Here is a 27,511-nt window from a genome sequence, read left to right on the forward strand (position 1 = left end):
TGCAAGGGTAATAAAAAGAAAAAATAGTTTTAAAATTAAGAAAAGTTACCGTTGTGACACGTGGCACAATCTGGAGTATTGGAATTCAAATTTTTTTAAATCCAACGGTAGAGATTAATTATTTGAATAAAAATTTTAAAAAATTGTAAAAAATCCGAAAAAAATTGTAAAAAATCTGAAAAATTTTGTAAAAAATTCTTTTTACTTTTCTATAAATACCACTTATTCTTCATCTACCTTACACCATAATGACACGTGGCGCAACGAGAACAATTTAAAAATTCTTATCCGAAATTACAAATAATTTTATTTTGTATTATTTAAACAAACAAAAAAAAAACTAATATTTTATTGCCTATTGCCAGGGGGGAGGGCTCCAAAGATGGAGATGCAAATGGCAATTTACTGTTCATTAATCGCAGTTACCGTTCAATAGGGTGGATTGAATAGTGGATTGCCAGGGGGAAGGGCTCCATGGGTGGAGTTGCTCTGATAACTTATGTGATCAGGGTTACATGAACATTGTGACAGCTAGCAAAGTCTTTCTCAATGTGAGCACGCATGCATGTAGTCTCTCCCTCGATCTTCTGCCTGCATTTTCTTTCCACGAGTAGAGCTACCCTTGAGTTGCCCATAATCTAATTAAACCCCCAAGTTTGCAAACCATCCTAGCAGCCAAACAATAACATCCCTGATTTTTTAGGATTTTGGTTGGGTTTTATGTGATTATGCATGTTTGTGCATTAAGATTGTGAATGAGATAGATAATCCCTTCACAAACTACCCAAATTTTATGGCTAGAAAGTGCTGCAAAATACAGGTGTGGAAAGTAGGGAAAGAAAAAGAAAATTTGCGGGAAACACTCCACATTGTGTTGCTGGAGAGATGGATCGAATGGAGACAGAAAGGTTACATTTGAGATGACCTTAATGTGATCTACTCAATTGGCCCATTAGCGCCAGTTGGAAACATAAGCACATGGCTTCCCCATGAGATTTAAGTTAAACCACAACTAAAACTTAATTATCTTGTCCGAAAGAGAGTGATGATGACAGGAAAAACACGAGAACATCAGCATCATGAATCGTGACGTTCGCTAAGTACCATATGTGGAAGCTTAAGATCTCATTAACCATCATTACGTATTATATGCCACTATCCATTCCACAGTGATCCCCATGTACTAGTTATTTTAATAAGGTTTAGCAGCATGTAATCAAGTTGAAAAGAGAGAGGGGAGGTGCAAATTACAGTGGCAAGTGAAACATGCCACTATTCATTCCACAGTTAACTCTCCTACAACGAATAACGATGTATCATAACTTATTATCGAATTTATTTTATATAAAATGTTTTCGCATTTATGTATGCCAGAACCAACACCTCCTCTAATTAAACAGAGACTGAATACTGCTAGACCAACTGATCATGTGAAAATTATCCCGGAAATAGATGACTTTAGTAAGAAGGCAAAGACTAATAATAAGAAGGGTTTGAGGGTTGTCATTTAAATTAATTAATCCCATCAATTATAGAAAGCTTTGTCTGGTTGAAATGCTCCCTTTGTACCCCATCTGTGAATAATTACATGATTGCTTTTGCTTTATAGTGGGAAATTATAGTCAACTTTCTTGCCTCATTTACATGATTACTTATAATTTTGGGGGAATGCCTCTGCCCCTAATTGAACTGTTTGAGATACTAATGGGAATATCTCAGAAATTGCCTTCTCAACCAGTGTGCTTATAGAACTGGTGTCAGAATGAGGATTCTCTTCGGATTCTCTTTGTGAAGATCTTAGAGATCTTCAAATCGCGTCTGTTTATCATACATCGTGCAATCAGTTTTTATCAGGTATTATTCATATTTAATTTTAAATAAAAGTATTAAAATGATTTTTTACTACACGATGTACGATGAACGAACACGATTTGAGAATCCCAAAGATCCTCATAAAGAGGATCCGGAGAAGATTCTCATTTGTGGTGTCAAATTCTCATTGGGGCTTCCTTAATAGATTTTGATTAGAGGTGTCTAATAAAAAATGATGACCCCAAGCCAACAAGGTTTTCTGCTTTACAAGGGTTTGGGGGGGAAACGTCTACCGTACGCAGCCTTACTTTTACTTTGTAAAGATGTTCTTCTTCCAACTCAAACCTCTGACCTTTTGATCACAAAACAAAAACAACATTTTCAGTGCGCCAAGAATAGGGATGGGCAAAATACACATGGGCTTGGGTAACCGCGGTTAGCTGCCCATTTAAAGTTTACGGTTACGGTTATGGGTATAACCGTTTATCCGTGAAATTTAAATGGGCGGTTATGGGTATTACCCGCAATTATAACGGATATCCATTTACCCATTTAATTTAGTATATATAAAATTTTAAAAAAAAATTAAAACCCTAAATTTTCAATCTCTTTGCCAGATTCAGAGTCTCAAACGCCCCGTCCCCCGCTCATCTCTCTCTCCTCGCTGCCCTCTCTCATATCCGATGCTCATCTATCTCTCCTCGCCACCCTCTCTCATCTTCGCCGCCCTTTCTCTCATCTACGCTGCTCATCTCTCTCTCCTCGCCCCTCAAGGTGGATTTTACCCTTCCGATTTCATACCTATCTGATTAATTATTGATTTATTTGTTTATGAATGGTTATAAGATAGTTTCCTTGGTTTTTGCCTCTATGCAAATGAATCCATTAGAGAGGTGTGTGTGTGTGTGTGATCTTATTGCTAAAATGTACCTATAACGATGTTTAATTATCAGAAAACGAAAATTATGACAAATTTTTATTTTGTAATTTTCAAGTTGTTAAAAAAAACATGTAGACTGGTGAAAAAGGGGTAAATGGGTAAAAATAAAAGGATAAACGGGTAATGGTTGTGGTTAAATGGGTAAACGGTTATTGTTAAATGGGTATACGGTTATGTGTATGGCTAACCATTTATAAACGGTCATGGATATGTATATAACCATTTATGCAATTACCCAATAGGTAAACAGTTATGCGGGTATGAACATAAACACTTATGGATAAATAATCGCGGTTACCCGCCCACCATAATCGTTATCCATCCCTAACCAAGACTCTCTTTCAGAGGTGTCTAATCAAATTTATAAGAAAGAACTAGGAGGTGCATGGCAGACAGTTCAATCTCTAATCCATCCCAGTATACTTAGGGCCGAATTTTAAATCCATCCCTTCCTCAAATCTCAATTGCGACCACCACACGTATTTGAACTTCTAGCCGTTAATGTATGCAAATTTTATTGTGAAATGGACACGTTCGTATATCAGATACTGATACAAGCAAAGACCCAGGAGGATCCTTCCCGGATTCTTTGTAAGGATCTTGGGAATCCTTCAATCACATCCGTTCATCGTATATCGTGTGATTAGAAATCATTGTAAATTTTTTATTTAAAATTGAATATAAATAGTACCTGACAAAAATTGATCGCACTATATACAATGAATGAATGTTATTGAAATATTTATAGGATCCTCACAAAGAGAATCCGGTGAGAATCCTCACAAAGAGGATCCGGCAAGGATCTCTCTCAGCACACACTACTTAGAACTTGACACCTGATTAGAGTTTGTACATCACATCATGCTTTTCTGGGTGGTTTAAACTTAGAATTTTGAACAGCAGCAGCATTTTTGTAAATGCAACTTTGCTAGAAACTTCGTATAGGTGGAAACCATTGTAAAGTAGATCAATGAGAAACTTTTTAATGCAACTATCGAACTGTCACGTGGTGTTACTCATTCACTCATATTATACATAATTTATAAAAAAAGATTAGTTATGTCAGTCATTCAAATCATAACACTTAGATGTAGATCAATAAAATTCATGAAGCGTGACCGTCATACCTAAATCTTCCTAGTTTGAGCCTAGAGATTGAATCTAGTTATCCAACATACACATTCAGTCAAGATTCAATAGGTTACAAGATGACATTTTCAAACTGGCGATCCTATAATTAATTGATTGTTTGAACATTGAAACATTACAACCTAACGGTATTAAGTAACACACAACAATTTTTATCATATGCATTACAGATAAGATCTCAGTTATTGGTAATATAAATCACTGTTCGAAAAAGCGGCCGAAGCAAAAAGCAGGCATTCTGATTAGGGCCTGGGCATTTAGAAAAACAATGAAGCCCTAGGCGGCAATTAGGCTGCCGCTTAAGTGATATGGACAGGCGGTTCTATTTTTTTATTTTTTTTTAGTTAAGAGTTTGAAGATAATTTTCATGTAAAAGAACTCTAAACTTTCTTTCTTGTAAAATAACTCTGAATGCACATTTCATTTTATGTATTCAATCGATTGTAGTGCTTAATAATTTAATTATCCTTCCATTTTGCATTTATGAGTCCAAATACATGTAAACATATAATTTTTTTTAAAATATAACTACTTATACAGTCACTTATTTATATGTTTTTATTGCTATATAATAAAGTAAATCAAAATTTAAAAAATTGCCTATGCCTCTATTTAGGCTGCTACCCGATTAGCGTCTAGCGCTTTTTTTTGTTTTTGAACAAACGTTATTATCTACACTAACAGAAATGAGTGGACTTAGCCTCACAATGAGCTAACAATAATATGGTTCAAATTCGTATTTGACGATAATTGACTAGCGTATAGCACTTTTTAGAACCTTAATATAAATACCCGTTCTTTTAGTGACTAGAATGCCTGGGTCTGCAATTTTGTTTTCTTGGCTGGTTAGGCTTTGCGAGTACTTGGTAATACTGGATATAAAGCTTCTCAAACCCAGAAGACAAGATGAAAACAAAAAGGCCCAAACTCAACTGTAACCATCATGGGCTTTTATTCAACAAGGCCCATAGTTTTTTGAAAAGGATAAAACGACTCATCTATATGAAGCTTAGCCATATGATTTGATGCCCTCAAGTGGCTTTTGGGCTTTTTCTTTTTGCGTTTGGTCAATTTGGTGGGCTCATATTGTCAGTCACATCACATGGTACACTTTCCTTTTCTTTAGGGTTAATGAAACTTTACCAACAAGTAATGATAAAATGTTCTGCTAATTTCCACCACATCCATCCACATAGTAATAACACATTTCTAAAGATGTGTTCGGAACTTCGGGTGAGGGAATTCGAGATGGGATTTGGGGTTTACATGGGACTTAGATGTGTCATAGAGTCGAAGTAACACTTGGCAATTTGGACTCTAAACTAGTGTATAAATCTGGAATCTTGACACTTGATTCTCAACCTAGAAACTCAACGTCCAGGAGCGAACCAAGAGACCCTAATCTTCGGACCATTCATATGTGACCAAGGGTACAAATTTCATGACTTTGCAATCACTTTCGTTCAAAATCCTAAGACTTTTCAATCCTTGTCTCTCTAAATAATTTTTCCTTCAGGTATGTACTACTAAGTGGTCCAAAAATCAACAGTTAAATCTTGCATATAAAAATCTCATGATTTTTACAACGGTTAGATTTTGTATAAAACATGTAGAACTTAATACAGAGCCGAACATCTCTCTTAAGTCCTTTTCCATGATTAAAAAAATGTTTAAACATAAATTACGTCTTAATTACTAAAATATTAATAAAAACATATAATATTTTTCACAGAAAATATAATATCATCAAGTAGTTCTCCATACATATATATAAACAAGTACACCAAGTGCATACCAGATTCTTGGGATTTTTTAATTTGTGCTGTGCATGGTCGGCATGACCCCAACGACATTAACTCAATAATTTTTTAGAAGATTAACTCAATAATTTTTAGACCGTTAAATATCAAAAGGCTTTGATGACTTTCACATCTCATTACCTTTATCACACGCAAAGAATTTACAGTTGGTTTAAAATATTATTTTGAAGTCGAGACTTTCAATTTGATTTACTTTCTTCAATATCATGATATAAAAGAAGAATAAAAACCTATAGTTGTTGTCACACTCACCATTTATCTAACAATATTTGTGTGGATAAACAAAAAATTACCAAAGTGGTTTTCGAGCCTAATCATTGCTGCTGGAGACCATGTGGTGTGGCCTGCCATTTGACAACCTGTTTTTCATCAGTTTGTGGTAGCTGTTCATCATCTTCTTCTGCTTCCCTAAAGTGTGTTTCTGCTTTCCTTTTGGGGTTCTTTCCAACCCCTTCTTCCTTTTCTTCTTTTTCTTCTGCTTCTGCTTTTTTTACTTGAACTTAACCAAATCTTCGCTTACTACTGCTAAGAACAAGTGTTAGCTTTTGCTGCTGAATCTGATCACTCTCATGGCTGCTGAAACTGTTGCCTCACTTCAAATTCCTACCACTGATGAGGTTAGTTTCTTCAGTTTTTTTACTGTGATAATTAAGTGATTAGCTTTAGTTTATTCGGATGGTCCAAAGTTTACGTGTTGTTTTAACTTGTGATATTATGCTTAAATTAATTGTAATTCTTTTTTCTGTTTAATTAATCAAAAACTTAATTATCAGATAAGATAGTAAGAATATATAGGGTATCAGATGTACTGTATGTAACTTTCGATATAGGGTTTTGAAAATATATCCGTATCATGAATAATCTGATGATGTAGATGAAGGGTGGTATGTGTGTACGATCTTCAACAAGTGATACACACACACACACAGATATATATGTGTGTGTGTGTGTGTGTGTGTGTGTATATATATATTACATATTGGTTGTTTTGAAGTTGTGCACATATCTGGTGTTTTCTGATTTGAATTGGACATCAAGAGATCTAAGATATTTTAAAAGAGATTGAAAGCAAGTTTATTTCACTGTGCATTTATTTTCCCTCTGATCATTCTTAACCATTGCAGCAAGTTGAGAAGAAGATCATTGAAGGAGAAAAGGCTATCGAACAAGATGGTGTTTCTTTAACCAAAGAAAATGGAGAAGAAGCGCACAAAACTGAGGATTTAGAGGGTCTAGCAACACCATCCGAGCCTCCGGCAGTTGAGGCTGAGAAGGCTGCTGATGCTCCCGCGCAAGATGTTCCGCTTGTAGAAGAAACAAAATTGGAAAATGAAGCCGTTCCTGATTCAAAAACACTCGATATCCCAAAGCATGTGGTTGATGCTGTTGAGAGCCCGATAGAGGTTCAGAGTGCAATTGAGTCTGTAGAAAGAGAACTGCCCAAAGAAGTGGCCACAGATAGCATTGAAATAGGTCAGGTGGAGCAACCAAAGATTGTTGGTACTCCTGTGCCAGATGTTCCGCTCGTAGAAGAAACAAAGGCGGAAAATGAATCCATTCCTGATTCAGAAACACTCAATATTCCAAAGCAAGTGGCTGATGATGTTGAGATCCCGGCAGAGGTTCAAAGTGTAGTTGAGTCTGTAGTGAGAGAAGCACCGAAAGAACCATCCCTAGATAGCATTGAAGTAGGGAAAGTGGAGGAACCGAAGATAGTTGATGCTCCTCTATCATCAGTTGAAGCCATTGAGAAACCAGAGGAGCCATTGGAGGTCACTTCGGATGAAGGATCCATAGCACCAGTCCTAGAAAAGATTAAAGACTCAAAACCAGAGTTTTTTGACGTAAGGTACAAACTAGAAGAACCGAAGATAGTTGATGCTCCTCTATCATCAGTTGAAGCCATTGAGAAACCAGAGGAGCCATTGGAGGTCACTTCGGACGAAGGATCCATAGCACCAGTCCTAGAAAAGATTAAAGACTCAGAACCGGAGTTTTTTGAAGTGAAGGACAAACTAGAAGAACCTGAGCAAGTAGAGCCTGAAGAGATTGTGCAGGATGAGACAGTGAAAGATGAAGGCTCGATAGCTGTAAAAGCTGAGCCTACCAGAGTCTTGGAGGAAGGGAAAACTGAAACAAAGGACGCACCTAGTCTAGCTGTGGAGGAAAAACCAGAACAGCCCAAACTTGTGGAACAAGAAAAGAAACATGATGAAGTTGGGCTTGTGGAAAGTGTGGAGGTTAAAAAAGTGAAAGAGGAAGGATCTTCAGTTGATAAGGTTGAAAATTCAACAGTCGTGGAAGAAGAAAAAAATGATGAAGATAACAAGCCTAGTCGAATTGAAAATCTTGAGGAGGCTTCGCTTAGTCGAGAAGCTCAAATTGAAGGGGATGCTTCTCTACCTGATGTCACAGAAAAGTTAGCTACTGAGGACGAAAAGAAAGAAATAAGTGCAGTTGATGTGGTTGAGAAGCTAGCAGAAGAGCCAGCTGTGGAGACTGAAAAGGTCGGGGAAGAGAGTGTGGAAACCAAAGAGAATGAGAAGAGCAATATGATTCCTTTGGATTCAACTCAAATAATTAAAGAAGACGAAAATAAGGAATCAAGTGGGGTTGATGTGGTTGAGAAGCTAGAGGACGAGGCAGCTGTGGAACTGGAAAAGGTTGGAGAAAAGAAGGTGGAGACTGTAGCGGATGGAAAGAGAGATTTGGTAACTGAGGATTCAATTCAACCAATCATAGAGGAACAAAGGAAAGAATTAAATGGAGGTGATTTGATTGAGAAGCTAGTAGACGAGGATGTAGTGAAGTTGGAAAATTTTGGAGAAGAGAATGTGGCAAAGGATGTCAAAGCTGAAGATAATGAAGAGAGGAATGTGATAGCTGAGGATCCAGCTCTGCCAATTGAGGAGAGTAAAAAGAAAGAATTAGACAGCTCTGATGTGGTTGAGAAGCTAGCAGAGGAGGCGGTAGTGAAGGTAGAAAGTGGAGAACAAGAGATGGTGGCTAAGAATGGCGGAATTGAAGAGAACGAAAAGAGAAATGAAAAAGTTGAGGATTCAACTCAACCAATCGATGTGGTTGAGAAGGTAGCAGAAGAGGCAGTGGTGGAAACAGAAAAGCCTGCAGAAGAGAATGAAACAAAGAATGTGAAATTTGAAGACGACCAAAACAAAACTGTACTTGAAGAGGATGTCAAGAACTCTATTACTTCTCCCTCTGAATTTATAGAAAAATCATTTGAGGGAGCTGCAAAAGATGCTGAACCTGCGGTGGAAACTGAAGCAGCAGAAAAGATACAAAATGCGACTCCATCTGATGTTGAAACCAAGACAGATAAGAGTGCGGAGGAGAAGCCAGACGAAGTAAGTACAGCTGTTGAAGTTGATGAATCAGAAGTGAAAGGAGAGGAAACTGTTAAAACAGATGCTGATAGATTGGAGAAAATTAAGGACGAAGTTGCGAAACCTGACCAGAACTTAGAGCCTCCTCCCACCAAGGATGGTGATCAAGCAAAACCCCCTGAGGACCTGCCAAAGGAAGTTCCAGCTAAGTCCTCTCAGAAACAGTCGAATAACCTTCTGTCAAAGGTAAAACATTCACTGGTGAAGGCGAAGAAGGCTATCATAGGTGGGAAATCTCCAAGCTCGAAAAATCCTGCTATCGGAACAAAGGAGGATATCAAAGTTAAATAACGAGATGGATTATTAGTTTGCAATCTTGGCTTGTGTTTGATGTTAAAAGGATGTGTGCATATAGAAGATTTATAAGCTCTGCCATACTCAATAGCGTGACGTGGTGTGTATACTGTTAGTTTTATTCCCCTTCTGATGCTGGTGATTTCGTTTGTAATTAGTAATTACTGTTTGTGTTTTGGGGGCTTGATTGTTGCCAGTTTTCGTCGGAAAAGACGTTATTTTAGTGTGAATATGAAATGCAGATTTATGTTGAAGTTGCAATCATCAGTTTTTTCATCAGACCGCTTAATTTTTCCGATCGTTGTGCATTTCGGTTGAAAGGAAAGTAGGCATTGCATACCAAGAGATCAAGTTTTATGAAGAATTGCTTGAGAGCTGAAAACAGCAAAACCGCAGGTTTGCATATAACCACTGGGAACAAGAAAACTGAACATGGAAACTTGAAACCCGAGATTTTCGACAAACATTCTTCATGTTATCTTTCGAAGTACTTACATTTCTCATTACTAAGGAAATTCAGGACATAAAAGAAACCGATCGTATCATATTTCATCAAAATGGCTTCAGAGCAATGTTTTAAAAGGCTCGTCTCAAGGCGCGCCTAGGCGTCCTCTGAGGCTGGGCGTGAGGGTTGCCGTCTCTGTTTTGAGGGAGTGGGCGGAAGGTGTCGTAGCGGCCGCCTAAGGGCACCTCAGGGTTTTTTTTATTTATTTTTTATTTTAATACTCCCAAACCCAAATTTTTGGTAGGTTTTAACTACCTCATACCTCTTCCTTGCGCTATCGTCTCTCTGCTTTTTTTTTTTTCTGATTTTTATTTTTTTTATATGTTTGCTTGCATTATTATATGTGTGCTCATTGTGCTTTTCATCTTCTATTATATATATATATATATATATATATATATATTTATAACAGATGATTGTTAATTAATAATATTTTTTTAATATAATATATGTATACACTTAGAGTATATATTAAAAAATTTAAGTCTCGTGAGACTTCGCCTCACGCCTAGACCGGGCTATCCCTCGGACGCCTCACGCTTTTAATAGATTGCTTCAGAGAAAGATAGAGAGTACAACAGATGTATTCAGACATTACTATCATTTCATGAATTCAAAGAATTGTTATAATATGTCCAAAACACACATTTAATACATATGCCCGGTATCTTCTCAACTCGTTTGCATCGCGTTACCTCACCGGCTACAAAGTGAATGTACAAATGGTAGAAGGGACTTCAAAGTCTTCTCAAGGTACCTAATCCTGTGCAACATGTAATTGCACTCTCCTGAAATTAGAATTCAGATGGTTATTACCAAGGTTCAATCAAACTCTTCGACTCGGTCATACTTTTTTGTGTACTTGTAAAATGCATCTACCCAGATCAGAAGCAAGCAAAAAAGGTCCAATCTCAGGATGCTGCAACATGGATTTCTCTCCTCCAACGACAGATACAACTGCTTGTTAACCGAAACCTGAATATACAAGTGGAGATGAAGTTCAAATTTCTTTCAAAATTGAAATATTACTTTGTTGTGTATGTGGATGTATAAATTTGTGGAGAATGCCTTTATACACTCACTAGCTGCTCGGCTAAACACAACGTCGTTTCTGTTATCCGTTAGCTCTGCTGTTGTTAACATCCGTCACTTGAACATTATTTCGCACCAATGCAGACTGTCCAAATCCCTCATTAGTTGCTTGGCCCTGGTGACACCAAAGAACAACAACACTTGATTTAGGCACAAAGATAACGCAACAATCCAAGGTTCTAAAGAATTATCATATCATCTTGCAATATCATAATTGTTTAGCTGTTGGAGATGCACACACTTGCACAAAATCCTGGGGTTTTTCACCCATTGTTAATCGATTTGGGTTGGATGCCCAAACGTAAACACTAACAAAGAACCCCAGGATATAAAGCATCAATTAAACAACAAAACTCCACAACTAATATTCATATGTTCTTTCAACAAGAATCAACTTCAAAGTACATACACGAACCTGACTAGATGTTTGATTCATAGAGCTATTGGCATTGCTGTTTTGCATCGCTTGTGAGTTCATGTTCTGAACCGAATCCTTTGAACCAGAAACTGGAGCTGATTCCACATTTTCCACAGGTCCTCCTGAACTGCCTGCATTTAGTCCTGCAGATGACTTCACAAAGGGACCTGCCGATGAGGGAGCTAAGGGGGCACGTTGCATCGGCACTGGAACTCCTTGACTAGGAAGCCCAAACATCTGAAGGTTAGATCCCATCATCCCATTGAAGGCGGTGTGCCCTGCCATATGTGAACCGGGGAAATGTGCTCCTTGCATGGGGGGCACCTGAAGCATAGGGTAACTAGAAGATGCACCATTCATGTCGGGCATACCCATCCCAAAACCCATGCCTAATCCCATTCCCATTCCCATTCCAACACCCATGGGCGAGAAATGAGCCATACAGGGTCCATGCATGTGTTGCATTCCTGGTGGTAACATCATTGGTGGCATATACATACCAGCCCCCATTGACATCATCTGCATAGGTATTGAAATAATATTGTGTTATACTAGAACATTCAGTTTGTTGGACACTACATCGAAAGTTGACTGAGTTAAGGAGTGATAAAGATTATGTTTACCTGTACTTGGAGTTGAAGCGTCTTCAAATACTCAATAGCCTCATCGAGCATTGAAGCTTTGTCCACCTTATATGTCATAACGAAAATGTCAGGATAGCCAAATTACAGAACATATCAACCAATAGTAGGTGACGTTTAAACTTCCATAATTATCAGATATATCTATTATAATAAGCAACCAAGTTTCAAACAAAAGTTAAGTTCGAAATATTGTGGAGATGCATTTCAGATTTAATCAATAGACTTCCCTAGACATGAATACTGTTTAAATTGCTTTCACTCCAGAAGTTTTTAAATTAGATCTTTGATTTAACACTAAATTGTAAAACTTCTGAAGTCCACCAAACATCACAAGCAACTGTCCAGAAAGACGAAAAAAGTTAACATTTAAAAGAATAAAAACCAACCTTATTGCAATTGGGTATGAGTTCCTGTAGCGCACGCATCTTCTCATTGATTCTGTCCCTTCGCCTCTGTTCAGAGAAATCCAGAATGAGCACAGTTTAATGATCTTAAGAGTTTACAAACAGCATATTGCAAAGGAACTAACACATTCCCTGTTATAAATAGTATCAATGATTGGTTTTGCTCACCCTTTCCGATAAATTATGCACTTCTGCTGCTCTGCTTCTCTTGGAACCCATGCCTCGAGCATGATCTCCTTTCTTCACACCCATGTATTCTTCCTCTACATCCTGCACAGGAGGAGGTGTCCTTAATTTATGCAGGAAAGGGAACTCCAAGAAATATTGAATACCAAGGTTTCAACTTACATCACTATGGCATTCAGACTCATCAGTCTCACGAAATTTTCTCTTCAAAGCTTGTGTTGGGTCATCTGAACCTCTCTCCACACTATTGCCTGAGCAAACAGAAGAAGCAACAACTGGCTCCACAGTTTTTTCACCATTCGGAGATACCCTAACTGCACTTTCACAAGGAATATGATTGGAATTTATGTCATCCTTAGAGGTTTCCTCTTGGCATGTTCCCTCAGACTGCTTAGCAGTACATGGTTCCTCAAGAGGCTTGGCTTCTGTTGGTTTCAATTCAACACTGGATCTCACTAGAATCTGTTGGCATTGTGAATTTGACTCCTTTTGTGCACTACTGCTTGAATCAATTGGCATTGACTCGGGCAGATTGTTACTAGTTGCAGCTGAAAACTTGTCCTTATTTGCAATCCTTATCATGCTTGATGAACCTGAGCCAGCCATCACACCGTTGGTCTGAACATTAGCCTTCGCAAGAGCAGCTGGTCGTGAAAAATGGGAAAAGTTCACTATGGATGGATTATTATTACTAGGCGTTACTGGATCTGGCCTCAGTATCTTCATTACAGGAGACCCGCCTGCAGATGAAATCTGAGTTGAATTCTTGCCAACACCACGATGAGTGGCACTACTCGTATTATCACCAGCAGTATCCGAAACCCTTGATCTAAAAGATGGAAACGACGCTTGGGATCGCTGCGATGATAATGAGTACAACTGAGTAGCACCAGATCTAGGTCTGCTAGCATCAGCACCACCATTCAAAGGAACCTTTCCCACATTCCTTTGTTGCAAACAAGCACCTTCATGTGCAGAATTGGAATTGGAATCCCTAAACACCTGACTAGAACTACTCCTCTTATCGATCGAGGCAAGATTGTGATTGGTGGAAGCCTCATTTGCAGTTGCACTAGAAAATTCAGGCAAAAAATCATGGCAGTACTCATGATGTAAAGGCTCATCAATGGAATAATTCAACCAAGGCAACATGTCATCATCCTCACTCAAACCCATCTCAGAAGATGGCACTGACAACGGAATTTCATCCAATCCAGAATCCAACACAGACCCAAATTTTCCTGTCTTCCCAATGTTGCCATTTCCTACATCTCTATCTCGATTTTTTGGGTTGTTAAAAGACGGTAAGCTATTAAAAGACGGATTCTTCCTAGTTCTACTGGACTGACCCTGCATCATAACCTGACCATTTTCCCATACCAACTCAAGAAAATCATTTCTGCATTAAAATCCCACAACAAATTCACAAAATGTTCAAATGTTAAATGGGAAAACACTCAAAACACAACACCATTCAATGGCATTAATCAAAAGGAGCAAAACTGCAAAGATGTAAAATTTAGGAACAGAAACTTACTCAAAATCTTGATTTGAATCAACCCTTCCGGCCATCCGATAAAGCTCGGACAAAGGCATTGTAATGAGCTGGAAAATCGCTGTTATTCTGAAATGGCACAAAGCTTCATGAACACAAACATATTGATCTTAAAGATTTCGACAACGGATTAGTAAACGAGTCATTAGTGCTGAGTTCAAAGCACCAGAAATAAATACATATAGGTGTATATATAGAATGCCAAAGACAGGAGTGATTGAAGACGTGAACTCCCAACCAAAAACCCCACTATAAAACAATCCCAGTTCAACTTATAGTGAAAAATAAATAAATTTATATATTCCTCAGAGTTATATATTTTACAGAATAAAATCTTACTTTAAATACTGAAGTCTCAATCAGCAAGTAAAATAAAATATGCAAACTTTATATTTAAAAAAAGTGAGCAGTCAAAGTAATTCTTTAATGGCTTCCAAAGATCCCTAAAAACCCTCTAAATTAAGCTGCTTTGGTTAAAAAAATTGCTTCTTTTCAATTTTTTTATCATTAAACGAAGATCCCAGAAAACAGTTTAAATTTCCTTAAACAAATCAGCAATCTTTGCAAAATCCTCACCTACCCAAAACCCAGATAGAAACAATCATGGACAGAGCATTCCCAAAAGGAAAGCAAGAAACGTGGTTTTGGGGAAACCAAAGTTTCTTGGATTAGTCAAATTACACCAATTCAGAAGGTAAATCAGATAAAGTCTCAAGAATTAGTAACTGAGCTCGAACAAAGAGAACCCATGATTTCACAGAGGGAGAGAGAATCCAAGTGGACGTAGAAGACGGCGAAAGGCTAGCAGATTTGCAGGGGGACCAATGCAGAGTTAGTGAGACAGAGAGAGAAAGAGGGGTAAGAGTTCCAGCTTTCAACTACCAAAGGTTAAAAGCTTGAAGCCCTTCCCCCCTTCGAATTTATTACCCTTAAAATGCACATAGTCAATCTTCTTATCATTTTTTAACAAAAAAATATAAAATAAAATCTTATTATCATGCCTTAAAAGGCTTAAACTTTTTGTTGAATCCTATTAGTAGTAAAACATAAGTAATACTTTAAATATTATGATCTCACTCTAATTAAAATTGAGATTTTTTTGTGATAAAACTCTACATCTGACAAATCATGTATCTAGTAATTACCAAGTTAGAGATAGTATCAATGTTGTTGGAAGTAATTCTACACTATTTACCTTTGAATTTTATAAAATGATTACCGCACACTCATTTTCAAATTTTCTTACACACATCAGTTCCTTTTCGTATTTTTTTTTTCTTATTAATTCAATTAAAAGTCAAAGATAAAAAGAGATGTGTAAATGCTTTTTTTTGTATTTTTAATATATCACGATGATACTACTTGAACATAGTACTTAGAACATCTCCAACAAACTTTATAAAAGTCTCTATTATAACAAAATAAACCGTTACTCTCTAAATTTATAAAGCAACTGCTCAGAAGTTAAACATCAAAAAAATTAAAAAAAAAAAAAACTCCAGTTGGACCTGTAAGCGATGGAAAAAAGGAAGAGAGGGTGGTTTTTGGAAATGAATGGGATGAGTTTTTCTTTTTATAATGATTGATTATGAAATGCTCGAAGTTTGCTGAATTAGAGGCTGTTGAGATGAAATGTTAAAGAAACTAGTTAAAGCAATTTTTTAACATTGTTCACTAGCTAAACTAGCAAAAATTTAACAAAACTATTGGAAATGCTCTTAATGAAATAATGAACCATGTTTGGCTCCCTTTAGTCTACGTTATTCATCTTTATCTGTAAATTGCAGATTCACACATAAGAGGTGATTTTCACACACACCCTTATTTAAGCATGTTCGTTGTTTTCGTTAAACTTATTCAATATGATGTTTAACAAAAGAGACTTGTGCATGAAGTAGTCTGTAATTTTCTTAATCAATTTACCAAACTCTAATCCTAGCATTAAATATCTTTCTTTTTTAAGTCATAGTTGATGGTGATGATAGCTGCCACCACTAAGCCATACTCTTGTTTTCAACTTGCTTTTACCAAATCTGATCATGATCTCAATAGTTGCTGCCAAAACATGGTGCTGTTTTGACTTAGATGATCAAAACCAAGTATTTAGTTTTTATAATGTCTTGTTTACATAAACATAGACACATTTACTACGAAAACGCATGAACCTAAACATTTTGTTTTATGGTCCATGACACAATGTAATTAATTAGAGGGGATGCTTAAAATTTGTCACTATAAACTATATTACTATTAATAGAATTATAGAAGGTGCGGGTGATTCGGCAAAGAAAAATTTTCTTGCAACCGTTATATAAATTATGTGTCTCGCATTTGTTGTAGCAGGTAAGCAATACATGATTATGAATGTGATACACTTGTTTAATTTTGCAGGTAAAGAAAAAAAAAATCTCGACTAGGTGAGGTAAAACAAGGTGTTAATAAAAAGATGAAACATCATGATAACTCTATGGTTAATGACTTAAGTGTTGTGTGTACTTGGTATGCATTTATTGATTTTTCGTTTTAAGGAAACATAACGTTCTAGAGATGGGAGGACAAAGAGGTAAACTAGAGAGTCGTACATCAAACGAACTTATTGTGCCCATACTTTAGTTAAAATCAAGCTCTTTGACTCACTTTTAGTATTCCCTCACTTGAATTAGAAGTACCTTTTTGAAAGTAGATTTTAAAATGGATCAAAACGTTTTCGATAAAAATAGTTTTAAAATCAATCTTTAGTAAGAATGCAAGTGAATTTAGAAAAAAACACTAAAGTGCTTTCAAGTTATGTGCTTCTTACAGAAAGCACTTCAAGTGCTTTTGAAATCCAAAATTTGATGTACTTATTCTCTGTATTCGAATAGAGCATATTATCCTTTGATATTTGTATACCTTATCTTATAAATTTGGATGTGGAATTGGGTTGTAGTTGTGGACTTTATGTTTGGATTTTATAATGTAAAACGACAACATCATTATCGTATATATGCGCTAATATACATCGATCATTATATTTTGTTTTTCTTTTCTTTTTGGCAAAATGAGACTAGCAAGTGATTTCGTTACTACATGTTTTCGAGGATTGTGAAACTCACATGGGCATATCAGTTTTTTCATGACAACTATCGTGTGATTCATTAATACTAATAATTAAATTTTGAACGTATCATGTAGAATACGAACCTGAAATTCATTCCTAACCACTTAACAAACTCTTTGGTGTTTCATCGTTAGATTTTGTTGGCTGGTGTCCCTTTTTCAAATTTCAACTTAAATAATCACATTAGATTTGAAAGTTATGGATTAAGGCACAAATAATCCATTGACTTGCCCGAGGCTGCGATTAACGAGCTTAAAAAAGTCTTCTTCCCCTTCATTTTTGGAGAGACTTTTATTCCTTTAATTTACAACCTTTATTAATTACATAAATAAGCTGCCTTTTAGATGATTAATTAAAGTTTACTTGAATAAAATATTTTAGACTTTTTGTTTGTTTCGATCCTCTTACTATTGTGTAAGATTTGATGATATTATGAAAGAGGAGAATGCGGTTTGGGAACCACGCAAAAAGTAATTTACAGTTTACATTCATCATCGTGTGAATCACTAAAGTGAATCATTATGTTTAGGAAGAAATTTTTCAATGTACTTAAAATACAAAGTTGTAAATCATATTTTATTATATAATTGGATGAAAGTTTTTTTCTTTTTAATTGTAAAATGACATTTAATTTTCTGCTCGTATTAAATTTCTTTCAATCATATAATAACATATGATATACCGTTTTGTGTTTCGAGCGCATTGAACAATTTGTACTGTGCAGGTTAAAAAAAAAAACACAAGCCAAAACATCGATCTATGGTATAAAAAAGTTACTAGGGAAAAAGAAAAAAACAAACAGGGTTGAGATTTAGAGCGCATTATCCAAAGCAACGAGTCGAATTGCTTTTGAAAAATCACCTTGCAGTTCCATCGAGTAGATCTATCACAATCGAAAGATACAGTTTTATTGTGCTTCCCTTGATTAAGGCAAACAAAATGGCGAACCTGTAATTTATTGAAGCATGAGGATTTATACCAAGGACATGATAGCCATTTTATGCTCATGCATGGTGTTTAATAAAAGCCAGCAATTAGGGGACATCCAAATCTCAAACTTTATACTCTTTTGGATATTGGTAGGACCTGGCCAAATTGCAAAGTTAAAAACGTATAATAGAAGTTTAACAAGGTGAAGGACAATCTAGAAGTAAAGTTACTAAAATCTATAAAATTAATATGAGTCTACGATAGAAACAATTGCGTATATCGTTCACTTTATGGATTTCACAAGCAACATGAAAGTAATAATCAACTCACTTCCTCAACAAAAAAGAAAACTTAAAAATTAAAACTCTAGGCAACAACAAAAAAGAATAGTTTTCCCTCCCGAGCCATCTCTCTCTCCCCTTCTAAGAAAACCCTAGCTCGCTACCTCCGTTGTTGTCGGTCTCTAGCTATGGATGGGGGCATGTGGCAGCTTCTTCCTTTCTCTTTCTAGCCCTTCTTCCCTTCCTCTCCTTCCTCTCTCCCCTCTCTCCCCTCCCTTCCCATGTATGACTCTGCCGCCTGAACCCATTTCGCCCACCATTTCCAACCAAGGGGGTCATAGGCCAAACATAATTTATTATTTTAATTGAATTAATATGGTTACTTAAATTAAACTACCTCAATAATTTTTCGAGATGGAATGTCAATAATTTTTCGAGATGAAATCTCAATAATTTTACGTCTCAGATTTCGAGTGTCACTTGTCGATATGTGAGTAACTTTGCATATTTCTTGTTGATATGGAATCTCAATAACTTTACGTCTCGGATTTCGAGTGCCACATGTCGATATGTGAGTAACTTTGCAGATTTCTTGTCAATATGGAATCTCAATAATTTTACATCTCGGATTTCGAGTGCCATGTGTCGATATGTGAGTAACTCTCCAGATTTCTTATCGATATATAATCTCAATTTTTTTAATAATATTTTGAGTGCAATGTGTCGAGATGTAATTGGTTGTGGGAATTTTAGATAGGGTTTTTATTTGCATGGCATTTCTTATCTTCAGTTTCCAATGTCCATAAATAGGGTGGATATTGGGCTATAATTCACACACCTTCAGCTTTACCTTCGCCAATATCTCTTTCAATTCAAGTTTGCAATGAATTCTAACTTTGGATCCTTTTTGGATTCCGACTTTGGGTCCTCATCCAATTTTGAATTGGAAGATAAATGGGTGCATATGAGACAAGTAGATGAAGAGTCTAATGAAGAAGATGAAGCATGGCGCAACATATCATATATGGCAACCATGGCTGGGGGTGTGAGGCAACTGAAGAACAACCTCAATGAGGTGGCTTTGTTACTGGTCACGATTACAAGCCATAAAATAGAGAGATGTCACATGACACTCTGATGAACAACTACTTCAACCCCAACTCGGTGTACACTGAAAAAGATTTTAGATGTCGCTTCAAGATGAGGCGTCATGTCTTCAAGCGTTTACTTCATGATATCCAACATGTCAATCCATACTTTCAACAGAAATTAGACAGAGCAGGTCGTCCTGGTTTGTCACCTCATCAGAAGGTTACTATTGCACTTCGAATGCTAGCCTATGCCTCCCCAGCTGATGCGATGCATGATACATATGGTATCTCTAAGTCTACACGCCTTGATAATCTTGTTGAATTCTGTCACACAGTTGTTCAGCTTGGAGGAGTACCTCCGTGAACCAAATCAAGCAGATATGGATTGGCTTATTTGCAAAGCTGAAGATCGTGGCTTTTCGGGCATGATATGGTCACTAGGTTGCATGCATTGGCAGTGGAAGAATTGTCCCACCTGATGGCAATGAGGCTTTAGCGAAAGATCGAGAAAGCCAATTATTGTGTTAGAGGCGGTTGCCTCATTTGACACATGGATCTGACATGCTTTCTTTGGAGTCCAAGAATCCCAAAATGACATTACAATTCTTGGGCACTCACCCTTTTTCAATAACCTCAACTTGACTACTACATCAATGGGCATCAGTACAATATGGGGTATTACTTAGCAGATGACATCTACCCAAAGTGGGCGACACTTGTCCAAGTAATTGCAAACCCTATGGATGATGCCCAAAGGTGGCTTACCTTACAACAAGAGGTATAACGGAAAGATGTTGAGAGAGCTTTCGGTATTCTACAAGCATGGTGAAAGGTCATTAAGGAATCAGCAAGAGGGTGGAGTCGAGATAAATTGAACTCCATCATGATGTCGTGCATCATATTACACAACATGATTGTGGAGGGTGAGCAAGATGGCTATATTGATGGAGAGTCTGATAACGACCAAGATGATCCAAATATGTCAAGGAGAGCTCGTGCAAAAATATATGATGGGCATAATTTGCCTTTTGATCCAAGAATTTGTAACATCTCTTTAAATGAGTACATGAGGCGCCATAGGATGATACATTCGCGTGCCACAAACAAGTACCTACAATAGGATCTTGTTGTACATCTTTGGGCCAAAAGAAGCATGGAGTAAGCGTTTAAGTTTTATGTTGTTAAATGTTTTTTTTAATGTTGTTTAAGTTGGAATAACTTCCCCAAGTAGTACCATGGTGGAGATTGTGTTCTTTAATATTGTTTAATGCTTAGGTAGTTCTAGGAAAAAAATTAGAAATTTTTTTTATTTTAAAAATTTGGTCCCAAAAATCCAACGACTACCTGGCGTGCTAGCTGATGTCATGCTAACGCCAGGTAGCTGTTGCATTTGAATTGTTTGGGACGGCTGGGGCTAGCTGGCTGGCTGGATTATGCTAGCTGGTTGGCCTGATTTGGTATTTTTGGCCCAATGGGTCCACGAGCCCTTTGGCCTAACCCTTGGTTGGTGACAATTTTAGTGTCATTTCAGGCTATTTTTAGCCCTATAAGCCTCTGGCCGGATCGGTTGGAGATGGCCTTAATGTGTGGAAGCCAGAATCTTGCTAGAATGGTGAAGTTGCAGGTGCCCTTTTCATAGTAATGTAGTTGTGTTTTTGCCTTGCCTTGTGAGTGTAGTGGTTCTGCTCTTGTGATTGCTAGATTGGTCTTCGCCTTTTAGTGATGAGTTGTCACGTATGTCAATGATGACTTGATGTGGTCTTGCTCGTTATTCAATGATGACCAATGTGGTTGTCAGTATAACTCTGTTGTGTCTGTCGTTTATTGTGATAGATTAGTACTGGTGGCAATTCTGCACTTGACGATTGTGCATTTGTACTTGTGGTAGATTTCAAGGGTTTACTCTTATTTGTTTAATTGTGCAAATGCATTCAGTTGAATTTATTGAACATTGGAGATCCTCATATTTGTTTATAATGATTAATAAAATAACATTCTATCGTTTCTTATGAAAAAGAACTCACTTGCTCACATTTCGAAATGAAATGCATGTATACTTTATAAAAAATTGTTGAATAAGAAAGTTGCTAATATTTTATTATTCAATCAGAATTTCAATAGTGATAAGATATGGTGTAACATGCAGGGTAAAGCAAATTAATAATTTAGTGAACAATAATCAGAAGGGCCAGTTGATTGGATGTGTTTGTATGTCTTCAATGAAGAGGACGATTTGTCCTTTAATTTATGCTTCTTTTTTTCCGTAGATGACATGAAATTGTTCATCAAACATGTCCTACCAATTACATATGACTATATGAATTGAAATGTGAGAAGCCAAATGCCAAACCAAATTCACAAAATTAGGGTTTGGATTGCATGTGGAGTCGGGGACCACCACAGTGGCCTCAAGCATGGGTACGTAATGGGTTAAGGCCACGTGGACCCTTCCTGAACCAACAATTGGATTTAGCGCCACCGTGGGTGGACCCGAATTTGATGGAGCATCTTTTTCTCATCTTCTGGTTGGTACAAACCATTATTATCAGACAGAAACAGAGCTCCTGTGATAGCAAGCTAGGGTTTTTTACTTTCCAGAGACGAAAGATTTTTAGGCCCTCCAAATTGACGGATCAGCAAAGAGATTTAAGGTGCGGGATTTATATCCACAAAAAAATTTGGAGGGTGTGGGAATTCACGTGCACGTATGAACTTCACGTGACTACTGTTTCCATGTCCATGGAATTTGGCATCCAACAACACCTAGTGAGTGCGTTTGCATTGCATAAGCCGACAAGGTGCATGTCTTGCTCTCTAATTTCCTCCACGTATCCCATATACAAGAATGTATTGTTCAAGCCCTAGTGTTAGCAAAGTGACATGCATATCCAGAAATTATTTTGCATCACAGTGAACAACCTTAAAACACTGAATGGAGCTATTACTATTAATTTAAAGCAGGGATTAAACAAACTAATACCGTAATTAGACTCATGCAGACAATGATTTGTGGGAGAGAAAATGACAAATTTGTGTTGGCTAAACATGTTGGAAATGGCATGAAGATCCCAAGTAAAATTAAGAGAAAAAAGACGCAGATACTAAGATTGTAAAGAAAATACAGCGTGATGCAAGAGTGCAAAGATGTGGGAAGAACAGAAGGATAATATAATAAGTGAAAATAATGACCCTTCATGGGACTGGGATGATAGAGGAAGAGATTGGAGTACTGAGTCAATGACCCTTTAATGCATGCGTTCATGGTTGCGGAGCCATTTTTGTTTAATTAAAATGGACCCAAAACATGGATCGTGGTTTATCAACACTAGCAGTTTCTGCTGGCCATTGTCTCTCTGCCTTCTCTCTGCATTCTGCACATGACCGCCAGACCGATCTAATAACCATTTCTGCAGATATATCATTTATGTTTTTATTATATATTATATGACTGAAAAATATTTGATTTCTATAAATATTTATGACTGAAAGAAATGCAGAGGCACTGTGCTTCTGCAGGGTACTGTAACGTTGTAAGCAACAACCACCACCTGCATACTTTTATTTTTTGAGATTTTTGAACATTAATCCTTGCAAAAGATTAAAATTTAAAAAAAAACTTGGTGTTAGATTAAATATTCAATTTAATCCCTTGAGTGTACTTTTATCAAAATTTACATTCAATTTTTGTTATTTAATGTGTATTTTTATTTAATCTCTCCATATTAAATTTTAATTTTATTAATATGCACATATTTAGTTTTTTTTTTAATTAGAAATGAATGTGATGAGAAAATATTAAAAAAAAATTTGTGATACAAAAATATATAAATACATAAGTGTTCAGAAATGATTGTGCCAAAATATATAAAATTGACTTTTTTGTACTGAAATATTTGTACCTACATGATTGTACCGAAATATATTATAATGAACCTAAATGTATGTACCAAAATGTATTATATTGAATTAATGTACCTAAATGTCAATACCGAAATGTATATACCTAAATGTCAATACCGAAAATGTATGTACCTAAATATTAATACCAAAATGTATGTACCGAAATGTATTTACCGAAATATAATAATTGAATTAATGTACCTAAAAGTCAATACTCAAATGTGTGTACCAAAGTGTACGTAACGAAATACATTATATTGACCGAAATGCATTATATTGAATTAATGTAACTACATGTTTGTACCGATGGATATACCAAAATATTCAAATGTATTAATGTACCTAAATAAAGAACATACAAAATTGTTATCGGAATATATATTATAAAAAAATTAGTTGCCTAAATGTAGACATTAAAATATATTATGATGAATGAAATAAAAATTAAATTTAAATGTAATTAATACATTAAAATAAAAATAAAAGGATAAAATAAAACATCAAAATACAACTAATAAATGATATGATTAAATGTGCTAGGGACTGAAATTGGATTTTAATCTTACATATGGTTATAATCTAAAACTCATCTTTTTTAAGGATTAAAATGAAGTTTTCTATTATTTTTTTCCTCCTATTTTTTAGGATTTTAGTTTTATGTAAGGTCCGTAACTTCGTATTTTGTTTTTAATTTTTCCTTCTTATACTTGAGGTAAAAGGAAGTGTATAAAGATAATGAAGGATGAAGAAGGTTGGGAAAGAGATTTGAAAGAAATAAGGAATAACGAATGTTGAGAATGAATCTCACGTTGATACGAGAGGACCTTGTATGATAAGTAAGTTGGTTACTCTTTAAATTGCCGACTATATAGTATAACCTCAACTTTTTTCATGATAAAGCCTCAACAAAATCTCAAAAGTAAGAACAGTTAGTACATATATAGCTTTTAGTTTTCGATTTTTTTTCTTCATTTTTTGTGCATTTTTGCTTATATTTATATCTCTCCTTGGACCTGATAGGACTTTAGTTTACATCTCTCCCATCAAACTTCATCTAGTCATTTTCAATTTTTCATATTCCTCATTTTGTCTATTGACTTTCTCTTTACACCTAACACAAAAAGGTAAAAACTAAAAACAAACAATAATATAGTTATCAAACCTGCCCTAAAATTTATGCAAATTGCTTATGCTATTCCTAGAAAATAAGAAAAACACGCATGCAACGAAAATATATTGCCTCTCTCCTTCTCACTCACTTGATAATCTCATTTAACGAAGACATATTATTTCTCTATTTTTGACTCGTCACTCGAGAAAAAGAGAAAATAGATATATTATCGTCATATGTAAGTATTTCTTCTTAAATAAGCCTTCATAGAGCGCACAACCAAAGAAATACTAAAATAATATTCATGCATTTTTCCAACTATGCAAGTGGATAAAATTATTGTTAGTAATTACTTAGTAATATAGTTTAATCAAATTAATCAATAAGGTTTAGCCTGACAAAATTAATAAGGTTTAGCAAATGTGAATAAAACCATATCTAATTATATATATCATCTTATTTAACTTTTTAGTTGCACACACAAGGCATATATTTGTTCAAAACACTTGAGTGGGAAACAAGCATAAATAAAGAGAGTCGTAGAGGGCAGCCCTTCTTTTTCTTTCCTTTTAGTGCGATGAGAGCAATCATTTTTCAGGTTTGCCTAGGGCCTAGCTACCGCTCTTTCTATTATAACATATATGGATCCGGCTTCTCTACCCTCCTAGTTCCTATACATTTTCATCCCCTCCTATTTTGTGCAGTCACAGTTAAACTACGTCAATGTTTTATGTTGATTTTTTTATAGAGATAATAAGACAAAAAATAATAGTGATATAAAATGTTGACGTGGCTTAACCGTGACCGCACAAATAGAAGGGGATGAGAGTGTATGGAAACTGGAATATCAGATAAGCCAGGTCCAATACATATAACTTAGCCCATACTGCTCTTCTGCCCATGAGCGTGTGGGAGGAATTGCTTAGTACCGTACAGTTGGCTAATGCATGAGACATTCTTTCCTTTCATCGATCGACTGAGTGTATATATCAGTGTAACCACAGTTGATGAGAGAAATAATTCATATGAGTAGATACAACGGATGATATATAAGATTCTCATCCAAAAGCAAACGATAAAACTTTAGTCGGTGATAGAGACGTAACGATCAATATAAATATTGACATTTGTTGGTAGGCTGTTTGCTGCTTTTATATGATAGAGTAAATAGGGTTTCAATCTTAGAGGTATGCTAGAATAGTTGGTATGCAAATGCAACTTGACCATCAAATGATCTAATGGCAGATCCTATACAGATAAAAGATATTAGAGTATCAAATCTTTAATAGAAAAAGGATTAAAACATTACATTCGAACAAAAATTTAGAGTCATAGCTCAAAATTGTTACTATGAGATTATTCTACAACTAATTGAATTTTTCTCTAAATTGTATTGGCCTTGTTTTATATGAACTACCAAAAAATAAACCCCCTGAAACAGATTTTTTATTTTGTTTGAAAAAACTGAATGATAAGGCCATACCATTAAGTCTCAAGAACCATGGGGTGCTAAGGGTCACATGGTTAATTGACTAGCTAATATAGGTTGGTTTTATGAGATTACAAGAAGAACTAACATGTATTGGGTAATACATAATTAAACGGTGGAAATGTGGGTTGGACCTGGCCCTATGTTGGCCTCTATGTGGCTTCTCACTGTATGGCATGCAGAATGCATATAAATGTACGCTTAATAGTAAAGATAAAATAAGTTCTAAAATACTGTAAAATAAAATAAAAATTACAGTGGGTGATTGTCAACAATATTTACCTCCTAATTTGTGCATCTTGTCTTTTGACTGGAGAGACGGTTTCCTCGATTCTTTAGCATTCTGGTACAATTGGTCCAGAATATCAAAAGAGGAAATGATAGGACAAAATGGAATTCAGTGAGACAGCTGGGTGAAGATTCCACAACAATCAGCAATTCAGCATAGGACATTGCAAATTTGGCACTGGCATGGGAGATTTCATCTGTGCATATAGCACCAAGTACCTAGGTCCAAGACTCCAAACTTAAGTCTGTCCCATCATTACATAAACCCTATGGAATATACCTGTACAATGCACATTGTAGTATTTCAATTACGTGTGAAAAAGTTAAAATACATATTTTTATCGCATGCATATTACCTTGAGATATCACCACAGTAATATTACTGTAAAAAGTACAAGGAGACTAGGGGTGGAGTTTTATGGTCATATCATTGCATTTGTTAGAATGTGGAATTAGGTATTGCAGATTATCAGTGCTTTTTTCTGGTAATAAAAAATTTCAGCCGTAGTTCTTGACTTTCTATAAAAGGATATGCATTTACCAAGAAATCATCAAATTTCAATGAAAGCTTATTACTTAATAGTGATGAAACCCATGCTGCATTGTATTTGTCTATATTCTGAAAGCTGGCTCAACGTCACTCAGATTAGTAGTTCTGATCTTAAATATATCCGAATATTCCACCATCATATATAATAGTTTTGCAGAAATTAGCTGGAAACTAAATCGTCCACCAGAGAAGAAGAACATGATGCAAAAACAGGAGAAAAGTTTACTGTAGGATTTATCTTATGGGATAAATAAATATAAAAGGATATTCCACCCACATTAGGATATTAACCTCCTAATTATCTATGTGATAATTAGATGAAAATCAAGAGATATTCATATTAGAATATACTTGGGATTTTCATGGGATTTTCAATCTTTGTACACTTTTTCCAACCATTATATAAGGAGGCTTTGGGGAAGAGAGAAAACATAAGAAACACAAGTTTTTCCACAGTTCAAATATTCTAGTTAGGTCTTTAGAGCTATCACTTTCGGCTCTAGGTCTTACGAGGCGAAAACCAAGGGGCAACTCGACATACCGTAGCC

At 35.9% G+C, this 27,511-nt stretch overlaps 2 protein-coding genes across 5 annotated transcripts; one reads left to right on the forward strand and one right to left on the reverse strand.

Annotated features, from left to right (window-relative positions):
• The first annotated feature begins 6,019 nt into the window (after positions 1-6,019).
• LOC126594071 (uncharacterized) lies at positions 6,020-9,680 on the forward strand. Of its 2 annotated transcripts, XM_050260270.1 has the most exons (3): positions 6,020-6,338; positions 6,846-7,493; positions 7,653-9,680. In XM_050260270.1, exons 1-3 carry the CDS (start codon positions 6,291-6,293, stop codon positions 9,414-9,416), a joined length of 2,460 nt encoding a protein of 819 aa, XP_050116227.1. In that variant the 5' UTR covers positions 6,020-6,290; the 3' UTR covers positions 9,417-9,680. The 2 variants fall into 2 exon arrangements, with proteins under 2 accessions (XP_050116227.1, XP_050116226.1); XM_050260269.1 differs by having other exon boundaries at positions 6,846-9,680.
• An 828-nt stretch (positions 9,681-10,508) lies between these two features.
• Positions 10,509-15,120, reverse strand: LOC126594072 (transcription factor PIF3-like). 3 transcript variants are annotated; one of them, XR_007613133.1, is made up of 9 exons: positions 14,206-15,120; positions 12,831-14,067; positions 12,651-12,752; positions 12,465-12,530; positions 12,058-12,123; positions 11,432-11,953; positions 11,007-11,131; positions 10,804-10,899; positions 10,509-10,712 (listed from the first exon to the last, which is right to left on the reverse strand). XR_007613133.1 is itself a non-coding variant. In XM_050260272.1 (9 exons), the coding sequence occupies exons 2-8, from the start codon at positions 14,262-14,264 to the stop codon at positions 11,039-11,041; spliced, it is 2,145 nt and encodes a 714-aa protein (XP_050116229.1). In that variant the 5' UTR covers positions 14,265-14,292; positions 14,950-15,120; the 3' UTR covers positions 10,509-10,899; positions 11,007-11,038. The 3 variants fall into 3 exon arrangements, 2 of the variants coding, with proteins under 2 accessions (XP_050116229.1, XP_050116228.1); XM_050260272.1 differs by having other exon boundaries at positions 10,509-10,899; positions 14,206-14,292; positions 14,950-15,120; XM_050260271.1 differs by having other exon boundaries at positions 10,509-10,899.
• Positions 15,121-27,511: the final 12,391 nt, after the last annotated feature.

This window comes from Malus sylvestris, chromosome 12, assembly GCF_916048215.2.
Source record: "Malus sylvestris chromosome 12, drMalSylv7.2, whole genome shotgun sequence".
In the NCBI taxonomy this organism is placed as follows: Eukaryota; Viridiplantae; Streptophyta; class Magnoliopsida; order Rosales; family Rosaceae; genus Malus; species Malus sylvestris.

What these genes read in the sequence shown, in the direction of transcription:
- LOC126594071 (XM_050260269.1), top strand. Translation starts at nt 6,291, where the DNA reads ATGGCTGCTGAAACTGTTGCCTCACTTCAAATTCCTACCACTGATGAG. An exon ending in AAATTCCTACCACTGATGAG is followed by an intron (nt 6,339 to 6,845) that starts GTTAGTTTCTTC and finishes TAACCATTGCAG; the next exon opens with CAAGTTGAGAAGAAGATCAT.
- LOC126594072 (XM_050260272.1), bottom strand. Translation starts at nt 14,264, where the DNA reads ATGCCTTTGTCCGAGCTTTATCGGATGGCCGGAAGGGTTGATTCAAAT. An exon ending in GATTCAAATCAAGATTTTGA is followed by an intron (nt 14,068 to 14,205) that starts GTAAGTTTCTGT and finishes ATTTTAATGCAG; the next exon opens with AAATGATTTTCTTGAGTTGG. An exon ending in AGTCTGAATGCCATAGTGAT is followed by an intron (nt 12,753 to 12,830) that starts GTAAGTTGAAAC and finishes CCTCCTGTGCAG; the next exon opens with GATGTAGAGGAAGAATACAT.